General features: G+C 38.5%; 1 protein-coding gene across 2 annotated transcripts in view; it reads left to right on the top strand.

The window, feature by feature from the left end:
- Positions 1–3,053: 3,053 nt before the first annotated feature.
- The window catches only part of TECRL (trans-2,3-enoyl-CoA reductase like), a 58,430-nt gene continuing 46,835 nt past the window's right edge, over positions 3,054–14,648 (top strand). For both annotated transcript variants that reach the window (XM_056490656.1, XM_056490655.1), the window contains exon 1: positions 3,054–3,338. In XM_056490656.1, coding sequence (XP_056346631.1) covers positions 3,105–3,338 — 234 coding nt within the window. In that variant the 5' untranslated portion in view covers positions 3,054–3,104. The remainder of the gene's footprint in view (positions 3,339–14,648) is intronic.

The raw sequence follows: 14,648 nt of genomic DNA, 5'->3' as shown, positions 1-14,648 counted from the left end.
TATTTTGTCATGACCAGCGCAGGCTGATGCTTGTTTCTAGATATTGATTAGAAGGGTGCAGGTATAACTTTTTTTCTGAAAATGCCAGCAGTTCTATTAACCAGAGATGGTGGCCAGGCTGTGTGATCTGGGGACAGGCATTCTCTGCCTCCTTGAAAAAGTGGAAGGATGGCTTAACCAAGTGCCTGCCTGTCTCCAAAACAGCTCATGTGAGCTGAGTGGCAAGTGAGGAGGGGAGGCAGAGCCACACTTTGAGAAGAGTGATGCCCATTCTTGCAGCCCCTCAAAAATATCTGCCCCTTATATGGCCTGAGCTTCAGTGTGAGTTGGAGCTGTCAGAGATGATTTAATTCTTGCTGAGTGCTCTTTGACTCCTCTCAGAGTCCCAGAATGAAGCTGAGGTCAGGGGCTGGGTGGCTGCTGGCTGCCAGCCCTGCCACAGCTCTGGGGACAGCACCTTACAGCCATGTAATGCTGATCAATAAATCTCACCATAGGACAGATCACCTGTACCTGTGTGCTGGGACTGCCCATCTCCAGTGCTGAGGACTGAGATGAGGTACAATAAATGCCTTGAAAAGAAAACTGTGCCTTCTGTCCAGTAATTAATATTTCCCTTCTATGTGCACTTCCACATAGAATGGGCTGGATGACTTCCCATTGAGCTGGAACATCCAAACCCATTGATACCATTTCAAGAAATTGCAGCACTTGTTACAATAATGGCAAAAATTCTCACAGCTTTTATTCATCTCCCTTTTAGAGCTTGGGTTATCAGTGGTAACTCTATCCCTGATTATTTTTGTAGAGTAGTTCTCATCCACCTTACATGCAAGCATTACATTTGCTGCAGTCTAATCCTAAATCCATAATACAATAGAGGGAGAAAAAGGCCAGCCACCTTTAGGGAAGCTCTCCTAATTTATGTCAGCAAAGTGTTTGGGTCTGCAAAGATGGTTGTTCATCAAAATATTGAAACTGCAAATGATTAGCTTGGATTGAAAGAATGGGAGTATATTTTTGCAAGCATTTTCCTGGCATTGGTTCAGATATTCAAGTGTTCATTGGTCAGTAATAAAATTCTGATCATTTAAATGTCTGCAGTAAATCAAAAGCTTTTTTTCTCAGCAGCAGCAACAGCTCAGATGTTATCCTTTTAAATATTATAAATATACCCACAGTAATGACTGTAACACCAGTTCCTTTATATACATAGAAATTAGCCTTCACGATCAATATTATTCTTTATGGGCTTTGAATTGAAATAAATTTAGAAATTTATTAATATATGCTATTACAGCTCACTTATTCATATAAATCTTACAGCTGAAAGGGGATATTATATCAGTTTGTCTCATCCCTTTTAGAGCAGTTTGTACTGTTTCTTTAGAGTAGCTTGTTCAATTAAGTGTATCTCACACTTGGAATTTAGGACCTGTGTGTTCTGTAGGTGGCTGTTTTTAGCAAGCCCCTTACAATAAGACAATAATTTGTTATTCTCCCTGTTGTTACTAGCTTATACCAAAATTTCTGCTTGCTGTATTGTCTCCACCAAGGTGATGGTTCCTTGAACCCCTTTCATTTAACCTCAGACAGGTGAACTTCTCTTCTTTGATATGATATAATCTTGTCCAAGTCTAACTGCTTTTTTCCTTTAGTTGCTGACTTGTTCTGCACCAATGGCAAGACACTAACTGGTTTCAGTATAGTCAAAATTTAATCCTGCATTTTGGTGGTAGGGGATCGATATTGTTGTGCACCTGCATTCCCCCAGTCCAGGCTTTCCATTAACAAATCCAGTGGAGGCATTCCAAGGCTGCATGACTGCATCACCAAGCAGTGGGGACTTTTCTCTGAGTCTAGGCTACTTCAAGATTTGTTAAATCATGTGGGCATAAAGCATCTTAGCTATGAGTCAGAACTATGGCTGAAGAACCACTAAATTTTTAAACTGAGTTACAGCAGAATCAAAGATAAGATAATTCTCTTTCCACCCTCGTATCCTAGAGCAGGGATTATTTGTGTGGTGACTTTTACCTTGTGGAAGATTTTTCCCACTTAATTAATTTCCTCAGTGTAACAAACCCATATGATTTTTTGTAATAGTGATTGTAGTTTTCCTAAGATTTTACCCTGGAGAAATGTATTCAGCATTTACTCTGTGGAAAGAGCTGTCTGCACAAACTCATGGTGTCCTTCTAACACTGTAATCCTAGGCAGCCCAGAGAAATGTAGGGAGAATTTCAGGATGGAAAAGTGCTGCTAGTTCTGTACAATCCTATTAAAAAGTCATACATGGAGAAATGAAGTTTAACAAGGTTTGGGGAAGCTGCTTCAGAGAAAATTTGTTGGTTTATGTAGTCTTTATTTTTACCATTAAAGCTGCTTTTGTTTTGTTGCAGGCTTGCATTGTAAAAAATGTCAGGAAAGAATAAGAAAATAGTGAAAAGATCCAAGCCTGAATGAATGCCTTTAAGGCTATAATTTCCTTTCCTTCAGTTTATTTTCCCTGGCAGAACTGTAAGGAAAGATCTACCCCATTAAATACCAGAAAAACCATAGTGCTAAAGCCCAGCAGATATTTGCCCCCTAAATTTTGCTGATGAACTCATGCTATTTTGTTAGTAGATATTTCTAGAACTGATGACATCTGATGATAATTCTAGAATAGCTGACATTTATACCTATACATGTGTGTGTACATGGACATTTTAAACATCTGTCTCAGTAGGTAACAGTGGAATTTACTACATTAATTTCTGGTTGCCCCTCTGGGGCTGTGGAATTTCAGGATCTGATATCTGCTAATAGGGAATTTCAGGATGTCTTGTTTCAAATGCTGTTTTAAATAAAAGAAAAAAAAAGAAAATAAGAAAACGGCGGCAGCAGCAACACAGGACATCACGGCAGCAGATTAAATATAGCCATGGATTACAGAGCCATTGTTTTCACTCCTGCTAAATAAGACAGTACACTTGAAATGGAATGCCACTTGACCTTTTGTGTCTCGGCAGTGTGTGGCTGTATTTAAGTGATGCCGGGAGGAGCCCTTTCCCCCGGAACTGTCCCTGCTGATATGAGGACCGCTGCTGCCGGCTCACACCATGCTCAAGAGGCAGAATCCCGGCGCTCCAGAGCGCAGCAGGGATCTCGCAGCCCATGGAGCAGCTCTGCCCATGTCTCACAATGACTCACGCTCCTTTTTCAACCTGTCTCAGCTGGTGCTCTCTGCTGGCCAAATCAAACCATCGCCAGCGCTCAAACATTCAAAAATCACCTACTTTGAAGTAGAGATTGTTGATGTGCACAGCAAGAAGCAGATCTGCATTGTGGACAAGGTGAGTGTGCACATGGTGCCAGGTCAGGGACTCTGTTTGCAGGGTGCTGTGGTCTTATTCTGCAGTAGAAGTTCTTCCATTCCTTTCTCTGGGAGACACTAAGAACTCCTTGTGAGTCACAACCTTCTGCTGGATTTTTATGAATAATCCTGCACTGGTTTGTTTTAGATTTCCTGGCAGCTCTGTTGGCTCAAAGTTATGTCCTTAGGCTGACTCTTGATACTTGGATTACAGTGTGTATTTCAGAGCATGACACCTAAACATTTCTTTCAGAATGGATACTCAATTTTAATACATTTGTAAAGCTTGCCATCTCTGCAATGCTATGAGGACTTGCTGGTACCTCAACGTACTCAGCTGTGCCCTGTTTATTAGATTGGAACAGGCAATTTTTAAAATTTTTAGTTTTAAACAAAGGGTCTTAACTAAAAGAGGTGTTTTGAGTTTTTCTTTATTTTAATAATGCGACTGAAAACATACTAGCTACAGTCAAATTGCATAAGTAGGATGAGAGGACTGGGTAGGATGGAAACTTATCAACCATAAATAACAGCTAAAAAATGCTTCACAAATATTTTCATTGCCGTTTTTGTGATTCATTATCCCTCAGTGAAAGAGTTGGTCTCTCATGTGCTATGAAAATGGGAATCCTAATCTATTTTGCCCACGGAATTCTTTAGTAAATTCGTGGAGTTTTGAGACTCTTTTTCTAGAAAAAAAAAAAAATCCCTTATCCTCATTGGCAACAGCTGGAACAGGTAGATAGGTTTGCTTCAAATGTTTAATTTAATGCCTTTGAAATATGCAGGGTGGAACACTACCAGATTTCCAGTGTTCTTGGTCATTTAAAGGGTGTTTTTGCAATTCGTCTGCCTAGTTAAAGGTAAATGTCTCATTTGTTCATTCTTAATGAAGCAAAATTTGCTTCTTTTTTATTTATTTATTTTTTTTTTTTAATCTAGCCAAAGAGGAAACATGCACAAAATGGTCAAACAAATAGGATGACTATTAATAACAATTTTGATGGTAGTGTTCACATTACTTTATTGAGGGATAGTTGCACAGTTGTTAGTTTACCTACATACATTTAGAAAGACAAATCTGTTTCTTATCTTGAGCTTTCCTATAATGTCAATAAAAGAAATATAGTACTGAGCCAGCATTAGGCAAAGAGCCACGTTTTGGGAATCCTTCCATGCTGCATGCTGCTGGGATGATACCACACCTGTGTTTTAATCTTTATTCTGAGTTTTTCTGGCCCTGCAAGTCTCTGCTCAGAAACAGAAATATATGTTCAGTACATGGCTAGCAGCATGGACTTTTAAAAAAATATTTTTGGCACAGTACCAATGGATTGGTACAAGTACAGTACAAGGCTGAGATTTCCAAGACTGCCTGAAGAATTTGGTTTCTGAATGCTCATTCACCTGGCTGTTTAAGTCCCTTTATTTGCTGTGATAATCCTTTCCTAAGTCAACCCTGAATGTACAGAAGTTGAGTTCCTTGCTGTCATGAACACTTGTTAGTACTGAACTTAATTTCAGTTAGTTAGTGGAGCAAACAAGAGACTGGTGTACTGGATTATGCAAAACTTTCTGTTTAATTAAATATAACTGGTACAGGCCCAAAATGACACTTCTAATGCCTGTTTTCTGTTTGTGAGATAGTTACAATTAACTTAATTTCTTGGGTTTGCATTTAATTACTGCTTGCCAGAATAGGAGAGAATAGGAACCATAGATTTTAAAATGTATGTGTTTAAATTCTTATTGCATATTACTAGTGGTTCAGAATATTATGATTTAGCAAATGCATTTATAATATTCTCAGATTACTAAATCTAAAGAGAAAAATAGTATTATAATGGCAGAAACCCAACAGAAACTCAAGCAGAGTGATTCAATGCTTAATTCTCTGTGGTTAAATACCAGGAGCTGCTTCCAAGAGGTTGAGTTTTTGATGAGATTCTTGCATGTACCCATGAATCCCATTCAGATTAGTGGGAGCTCTGTCAAGTCTGCAAAATTATGGTACATTTAACTGGTTCTGGTATTTAACAAGAAATAATTTCCTGTCTTCAATGCAGTATCAGGAATTTATAAAAGGTGTGTTTGGCTGTGTCATCTTGAGTCATCAATTGGCATCAATCCAAAATTTTGAATCCAGCACAATTAATTCTCTGAATTAATTCTCCATTTGAAAAATGAATATTAACATTGTTTTCTTACCTATCTCATACTTTTGGGAAGGATCAGTCACATATATTAAGTGGTTATTATAAGTTCTTGGTTGTCTTTAACTTCAAGGAACAGGATAAATACATATTTGTTTTTTAAGCCTTTAAAACACATTCTCATCATATTGCAGGCTTTTCCACAACCAAGAAGGGCAGGAAAAATAAAATAATGAAAAAAGCAGAAGAAGAGAAAAATCCCAGACATTTTGATGACATAGTCATCTCCTGCAGGAGCTGGGTTTGGAGGAAAATTACATAATCTTGCAAAACTAAAAGTTAAATTCATATGAATCAGCAATACTAGCAGTTTATTTTGCACATGCATGCTGTGAACATGAAATTCTTTATAGGACTATCATTTCTTTTATTTAATATTGTCAACCTGCTCTGGGGACTTTCTCTGCTATGGATATGACATTATGCAAGTAGTTCAGTGCACATGAGCTTTTCCAATGAGTTAAAGAATTTAGAGGAGAAATAATAGCAGTGTGAGATCTTTCTTTCCCCAGATTTGCTCTTGAAATTAATTCTGAGGTGATGGATTTTGAGGGAGGAATCACAAACCAGCTTCATTTTTTTTCTTCCCGTTATTCTACAAAATGTCCCCAAACTAGGGGAAGTCTCCAAATAGGGAAAGTTATTTAAACTTTGGCTACAACTGTCCTTAAAAGCATCATGTAAATGCTCAGAGGAGGTGTCTTGGGAGTAGGCACTGAAGTTTTGAGAGGGGTACAAGCATCCTCCTGCCCCACACGCTGCCCACGACAGGACAGGTGCCTGGGCCAGTTTGCAGGACAGCATCCTGGGTTTTCCTCCTTTTTTTCCCTGCTCCCCAGGGAGGCAGACCCAGGAGAGGATGTCTCTAAGCAGAAAGGTTCTTCCCCAAGCAGCCAAAGGCCTTACAAGAAGTGCTGCCTGAAAGGCACAATTGGGAAAATTTAGCAAAGAATTTTGGAACATATTTTTACAGTCAAGGGATGGTAAATAAGAGTTGAGTGTCTTGTGGGCCAATCTTCAGCTCTTTAACATGCACAGCAATATTGCATTTGTGTGAAGATATTCTGTAGTTGAAACATGAATCATACAGGTTTCTTGCTCAATGAGTGAGAGAAGTATTTGGCAGGGAATGAATCTCTTCTTTAGCCAGTGTAAAACAGCAGGTGAGCCTAGATGATCAAAAGTTCCTTTTTTCCTCACAATTTATTAATTTGTATGGATGAAATTCCTATCTCTGTGTAAAGAGGAAAGCATGTAATTAAAGATTTTTCATAAGAAATATTTTCAATTAAAAAGCATCACAAAATGTCACAAGGATTTTGGCTTCTATTTTGCTTCCAAAAAGCCACAGAAAACAGTAGAACACACAAAAATCATCAAGTCTTATAAACAATTCCTTTTTGTACTTTTTAACAAATAACCCACTTTTTTTTTTTTTTTTTTTTTTTTTGCTACCCACAACTTATGAAAAATACATGACTACTCAAAAACTGTTTTACTCATTCATTGTTCCAAAAGCCTGATGTAGGTTGGTTTTAAAGTTATAGATGTGCAGTAATTTGATTTATAAATGCTGTTAAGGCAACTCATAACTGTTTCCTTTATAGCATTCATTGTATAATATTTTTTTCTTCAAATTAACTTGTAGTAAAATGCATTTTCCCACAAACATAGTGCAATGTAATTAACTTTGCATGAGTTGCTTTTTAAAGTGTTACACAGTACAGTTTTCACAGAATAAATCACCTCTGGGGAAACCAGCAGAGAAAGCTTTTTCCCATCAAAAGCCTCAGAGCTCAGTATTTTGTAGGATTTTGCAAGTTAAGCTGTAAGTAGAGGTGAAAACTCAGGTTTTTGCTACTGTGCAGTGACCACCCTTTTCTGAACACTTCCTAAGGCCTGAAGAAGAGACTTTACTTTTTCAGATGTGCTGGATGTGTTGCAAAGATGATGGAGGCTACTCTTCCTTAAACCAGCTCTCCATCCTCTACCCAGCACCTTCTCCCACTGGAATATCTTTATAAAACCCAGTTAGTGATAAATGAATGTTTATGGTTCACAGTACACACTGGAGGAACTTTTAATTATATGTTTGTGAGTTGCAGGCATTGTTTGCTGTGCAATGCCTACAATGAACATCATGGCAATATTGTTATTTTTAGGGAATTAAAATGTCCTTGCATAGACACAAGTCTATGTACACACTCAACACTTCTTGCAGATAAATATTACAGTGTGTATATCACTACATCTTTTGGCAAAGATTAATTAGGGCTTATTCTGATTGCTCTGAAAGGCCTGTTTTCCTCTGAAGGAGTTAATAAGTTTTTGTTTAGTTTTTTGAAATGATTTTTTATTTTCTGTTTGAAAAGCACTTGAAACAGCAGTGTCTTTGTACCTGCATGCTATAGGTTAACAACACAATGAATTTCCACTGGCATGTCAGCAAAGCCATTTTCATGCAGAAATGCTGTCTCTGGTATCAGAAATCTCTTACTCTTGCCTGTGGGTTGCCTCTCTGTCACAGCCTAGGAGAACAGTCATCACTGTCTGCCTTTTGCACAGTCAGCTCTAGCAAACAAAAATAACTTCTCACATCATGGCTTGGAGGTTAGGCATACCACATTCATTTTAGGTGAGCAAATGCAGTCATTAAAGTAGGCAATGAAACTCTGCAAAGGAACTCTCTGCAGTACCAGAACATTGCCTCTAATGTCAGATTCTTCCCATTAGCCTCATTCCAGGGAAGCAAAGTAAAGAAGTCCTTTCCCAGGAAAGAGATTAATACTTTCATGGCCATTTTAAGTATTTTCCCCCCTAAATCTTCCACTTCTAATATTTCTTTCAGAGGACTATATATTCTCTGTGGAGAAAGAGCAGAACCTGTGACCACCCACAGTGGTCTCATTTCATGCAGAGGATTTTAATAATAATTTTTCTCCTTCAAGGAATCTATCACTGATAGTGTTCCACCTCTAATGCCAGAGATGCCAAAAGGAGCTGAACAACCAGCTGTGTCAAAGTAGGAGGCTTCCATAGTGAGACATGGATGCTGAGTCCCACACAGCAGCAATTCCCACAGCAAAATGGCTGAAGGAACACAGACACAAAAATAGCTGGGTGTAGGCTCATTGCTGTGGAAATCCTCTTTTTTTACTTCCTTTTGGAAGGAGGATTTCATGGTGTCTTGTGTCTTCCACTGTACAGCATCCAGCACAATGGGGATCTGGTCCCTGCTGGGGGGCACTGAGAAAAATACATTTATAAAACCTTTGTCTTTTCTTGCCTGTAAGAATTGAATCTTATGCCCAGCCCACACTGCTGGAAATGATGACAGTATTATTTTCTTCCTCAGTTATTACTTATACTTGGTAAAGTAGGTAAACATATTCAAATTCTGTTGTAGCAATGCATGACACTTATTTCTTCCTGCTCTGCTAGAAATCCACATGATTTTAATGTCAATATAGCTGCAGATGGTTTCAGATGAAAAGAGGCAACTATACATATTACTTTTTGCTTGCTGTGAGATGGCTTTTTAAATGGAATACCTGGAGAAATGGCCTTTGATTCTTCTAGAAGAGAGAGACTGGGGAGGGGAGAAGCTGGTAACTTTAGGGCATTTAGCATTTGCAAAGGGATAATTTTAAGAATTACAGAAGCTGCAACAGATGACTAATGCTTCAGCTGATACTAATCAAAGCTTAGAAGGGCCTTTAAATGACAGATTTTATACATCTCTTATTTTAGACAAAAGGAAGCCTAAGCCTGGGGGAAGAAATAAAGAAGCAAATATAATAAATATTCAAAAACATTAAAGTTGCATTCAAAGTTCAGCAAAAACAAGAGTGAATTTGTGAGACTCTGGTGCTGCTCCAACTCTCCCTGAACATTCTGGCCAGCAGTGAAAGCCAGCTATGCCACCAGAGCAGTGAATATTGCCAAAATTGTATCTGCAGAGACAGATTCCCAGCCAATGTGAAAATGCCCTCTTTCCCACCAAAGCTGTGACATTTTACCCCAGCCACACATTTTCCTTATTGCATCAGAGATAATGCAGAGATTATTGCAAATTATAAATGTGCTGGAGCAATACAAAACCATGGGGAGCAGTAGGTGTTTTATCAGTCTAATAGTTAACAGCACAGCCCATGATGGAAAGTTAGGTGCATAATGGCATCTCTTATAGGCAGTATTAGCATTAAAATACTCCTGCATATGATTTACTGCTCCATCAGAACATGCTTCAGGTTCTTTCTGGAATCTGATGTGTGATTCTTCACAAAACACCCGAGCCATGTAGTCATGGGTCTGTAAATACTCAGCAGTATATGCTAATGCTATTATTGTATCAGCCTATGTTTAAGCAATTTTGGATTTTAAAAAGCCCTTGAAATGCAAGCTTTTCTTCCTTAACAGCTACATTTCCTGTGCTTCAAAAGAACAAATTGTGGCAGTCAGAGGACCTCTACCAGAAGCACAGCAAGCCTCTCTTCATTGCACTTGGTATTGAATAATGAAGAGTGCTTGGATTTCTAACAGACCTGAAGCTGCCTGGTTGTTCTCATACATCACTCTCATTTCCCATTCCTTTCTGCTGCTTCCCAGCTTCCAATTTCCCTCCATGGACCTGCTTTATTAGCCCTGATACTCATAGAATCACTTGTTTTGCCAAAATATATTCTTCTGGGAACTTTCTTTTGAATTGGTTGATCTTTTGGCTTTTTATTTACTTCATGCAATCCCCCAAATAGATTGTGACCATCTTGTGCTAAATATTGGTTGAGTTTCTTGGGCTCACTTCTTGATTTTAAATTTTAGCAGTGTGTGTAGATATAAAAAAGTGAACAAAAATCTATACAGCCATTTGATAGAAAAGGGAAGTTTCAGAGGTTCAAGAATTCAGAGGTTCCACAGCTAAGCCATATGCTTTATCTGTGCTAGAACTGGCAATCAAGATCCCCAAAAGACCCCCATAAACACCACCCTAAGCCTCACTTTCTTCCTGAGAAGTGGGGGTCAAAATTACTGTTTATTATACTTTATTCTTTGTTCAATAAAACAGCACTACATTTATTTACAATAAAATATTATAATTTTTAAAAGTTTATTTCATTATTTGTGGCTTATATTACTTTATTTTTTGTCAACTATTTTGTTTTTAAGTGCATATCCCAAATGTTGTTTTCTTTGAAAATGACAGTGGAAAAAAAATGAGTCTTGAATTTTTGATGAAGTAGAATTTGGGAAAGATTGCATTACAAATTAGTTTTGAAATATTTCAATCTGTTATGACACAATAAATATTTCAAGTTCAATTTATTTTACAACTTAATAGTGCATTTATTTGCATATTATTTCCTATTGGGTTATTTTCAATGACATGAAACCAATGTGTTATATTATTTTGCACTATCATGATAGATGTGTCATAAAATAAAGCAGAAGTAATAGAAGTTCCATACAGATGAGAAATAAAAAGTAATGAATATAACACAACAAAATTAATTCCCAGCATGTGCCAGAAACAGTTTTTTTTTTTAATAAATTTCTATTCCATTTTAAAAATTTGAAGTCAACACAAATTTACACATCCAGGGTTTTGCCAGAAAAATTCCATTTTCCTGGTAGAAAAGTGTTGTGACAAAGGCTTCCTGACAGGTTCTGCTGTTCAGCTGCTGAGGTGGACAGTAACCTTTCTCAACTCCCCTTAATCAAAAGTCAGAGGGTGTGGGGATGTACCAATCTAGTCAGGTTTGCTCAGAAATAGGTGTATATGTGGCATTCTGCACCCCTTCTCTCTGCTAATGAACTACTTTCTCTTTACTTCCACTCTCATCCTTAGCAGAGAGAGGAAAAGCTCTTTTCAGTGCCTGACACATTTTCAGGCAATTTCTTGCAAAGAGAGGGGATTTTTTTTTTAAAATAGAAATACCCAGTTAGCAGTACAAAAACAATTAATCATCTTTAGGGACAAATTTGGTGGTGTAAATTGACATGACTGCACGCAGCAAGCATGTGGTTATGTGTATTCTTAGCTAATTTGGCCCATAATCACTGGAAATATTAGTCAGTCAGATTATGTCATATGCCAAGGTTCATGTGACCAGATAATAAATAATCTGGAAGATTGCTCAGTGAGACAGCCTCTACTTACGTATGTGTGCTGGAAACTACCTCAGCTGAAACCACAATTTGGAATATTTCCTGCTTCTGGAAAGGCTGGATTGAGGTCAGAGCCAGCTTTTTTGGGAGTCACTTCACTGCAGTCTCCTGAGTAAAATGCTGAATTCTAGATAAAGCCTCTGTGTAGCTGCTGACAGCACTTGTCTGTATGTTTTTAGCTCTATGCCATTTCCATGGTGAGCTCATTTATTTATATCTCTTTGGGCATGACCAGCACATTGGTTCACCAAGACAGCAGCATGGGACACACTGGGAAAGGTTAAAGCAAGACAGTGCCCAGTTTTTAATTCTGACTTTGAAAACTGACAATAAGAAAGAGCCAATCTGATCTATAAGTCAAATTCACAAAAAACAGAGAACAGCTAGAACAGGTATTTTTAAAAATAACTTTCTGTGGGATATTGATGGTTTCTTATAACACAGCATGGTGTCAAAACAAGGGCAGGGTCAAAAGAAGTAATGATGAACTATTTGTTAAGTGCTGAATTTGGAAATTACCTGGCTTTCCCATTAGCTGGCTATCTGTTTTGCAGCCAGATCCTCAGCTGCAGTAAACTGATGTCACCCATTTGGACAAATTTACCCAGGCTGAAGATGGGGCAGTGGTTAATGAGCAGCTGGAGTGGCAGAATTCCTGAATTCCTGCCATTATGGAAAATGCCTGTTACAAAGTGGGTGACTCAGCAGTGCTGAGGTACTGACATGTCATAAAGAGAAAAAAAGTATTCAGAGGGAAATGTTAAATGAAAGGTTACTTATTTGCTGAAATTCTATTATTCAAATTCTTATTGATATTCTGCTGACCTCTGACCCCTACAGTAATACTTTAGTGTGAGAACTGTGTGATGCAATTACATATAGATCACCAGATCTGGCATAATTCCTTGACTTATAAATGTGAAAGAGGCATGAAAGTGGATAACTATCTGATTAGCTTGCACTCACAAAAGGCTGTATTAACTTCCCTTAATATCTTCCATTTAGTGCTCTTCCTTCACTCACAGCATGAAATACTAATATGGTATTTTAAATCTTAAAAATAAATGTGATGCTTTGTTCACTGCTGTCTGAAGGAAGAATAGAAGCTGGTATGGATGACCCAGAAGGTGCTTTAATTTTTGAATTCCTGTAAATGAAAAGTTGCCTCAAATGGAAAAATAAAAGTTTTCTGGCTGTGAAAGTACAGGAAAACCAGGATTTGACATTTTGAAATAATTCTTTTCTGAATGAAAAGTGTAATGACTCTAACCCATAGCTGTAAAATGTGCATTTATTCATAACATTAAAAAAAAAAAGTAGTCTTGAACCTTACACATTATTGGAAAGTTGACTACATTTTAAATCAGGTGTAGGGAAAAACTGGCTTGACCATCAGACTGTAGAAGATACATACCAAAGAAGATACATACCAAATAAGAGCAGAAATCTGTCTTTGTACAAACTAGGGGCAGCCTCTCACTCTGCTTTCCTTTGCATATTTGTAAAGTGCTGAAATAGAGGAAAGAAAGGGTTGTAACACTTTCAGACATAATTCAAAAGAATGAAAGGAGAATAAGACTTAATAATTACAGTGAAATATTCCAGGGTGTTTTATTCAGTTAGCACAAAGGGTAATAAGAGCAGATGCTTTCCCAGTCCTTACAATTCCTAAGCTTGTATTGATGTACAATGAAAAGAACAAAAGATAATTAATGGTCTACGAAGAGGACACTCTTAGTTGTAAGCCTGTGTCTCAGCATCCATCTTCTCATTGATCAATATTAGAAACTATAACTTCACTGGTTGTTTTATGAGGTCTTTAAAAAAGGACACAGAATTAACAAGATCATAAAAAAATGTATTTCATTCTTTTGTGGCTATACCCTCATTATTCTGCCCAGGGAAGGACACTGTGATCCTTCCATGTCATGGCCTATTCTGAAGGGGGAAAGTGTTTGTCCTGGTTAGAAGGAGAGCTGTCTGCCAATAAAGGCAGAAGCTTCTCTTTGAAATGGAGAATGTAAACCCCCTCCCTCCAAATGACTGTAATTTTGAAATTAAGGGGCTCTCAGGAAAAGATAGGGGAATTAGGAATAACAGCTCTTTACTAGGAAAATTAAAATAGAAATACAGTATTACAAAGAGCAATCCCAAAACACTGACAGAGTCAGAATACAACCTGACGCCCTGTCAGGGTGTTGGCAGCAGTCCCATTAAATGGTGGCTGCATCCTCCTGCAGTGGCAGATGTGGTTCAGCTGAAGCAGTGCTCCTGTAGAAGGTGCAGTTTTCCTCTGAAGGTCCAGGGATGATGTGGAAAGGTCTGGTTTTCCTATGGAATCCAGGGGAAAGAAGGTATCTTGGTGTTCCAAATCTCAGTTTTTATCCAGGTAGGAAAGGCTTGGCTCCTCCCCATGGCTGGAGCATCTCCCAGTGGGATGATGTAATTTTATCAGTCACACAGTGGGACTGGATGGGCCAGCAGCAGATGATATCTTCCTGGAGGGAGGATGGGCTGTGGAAAAGATAAAGATGATTGCCCCAGCTGGCTTTAAAGATGGCCCATTAGCAGATAATATGTGCCACAGAGATAAGGGTCACTGCCCCACCCATTCAACAGATGGTGATAGAATACACATTTCTGGCCACATCCTGTACTGCAACCCAAGGCAGTGTTCATGTTATTGTTCAGCTCACGACCCGTGTAGTTTGTCTCAAGTGGAAGGAAGGGTCCTTCTCAAAGCCAGCTGGCTCACCAGCTTGGATGTAGGCAGGCACAGCAGTGTCCTGCTGATGAGCCCTGCCTTGCTCTGGGATGCAGAGGGCACTGCCCTTCCAGCTGCTGCCAGCTGTGTGAGTGCCAGCTCTGGAGTGGGGAGTGATGTGGGGTGCTGCTCATCACCCCCAGTGTGG

This window comes from Oenanthe melanoleuca, chromosome 4, assembly GCF_029582105.1.
Source record: "Oenanthe melanoleuca isolate GR-GAL-2019-014 chromosome 4, OMel1.0, whole genome shotgun sequence".
Taxonomy (NCBI): domain Eukaryota; kingdom Metazoa; phylum Chordata; class Aves; order Passeriformes; family Muscicapidae; genus Oenanthe; species Oenanthe melanoleuca.
The sequence above is the reverse complement of the archived record's forward strand: the minus strand, read 5'-3'. Positions and strand labels throughout refer to the sequence as shown.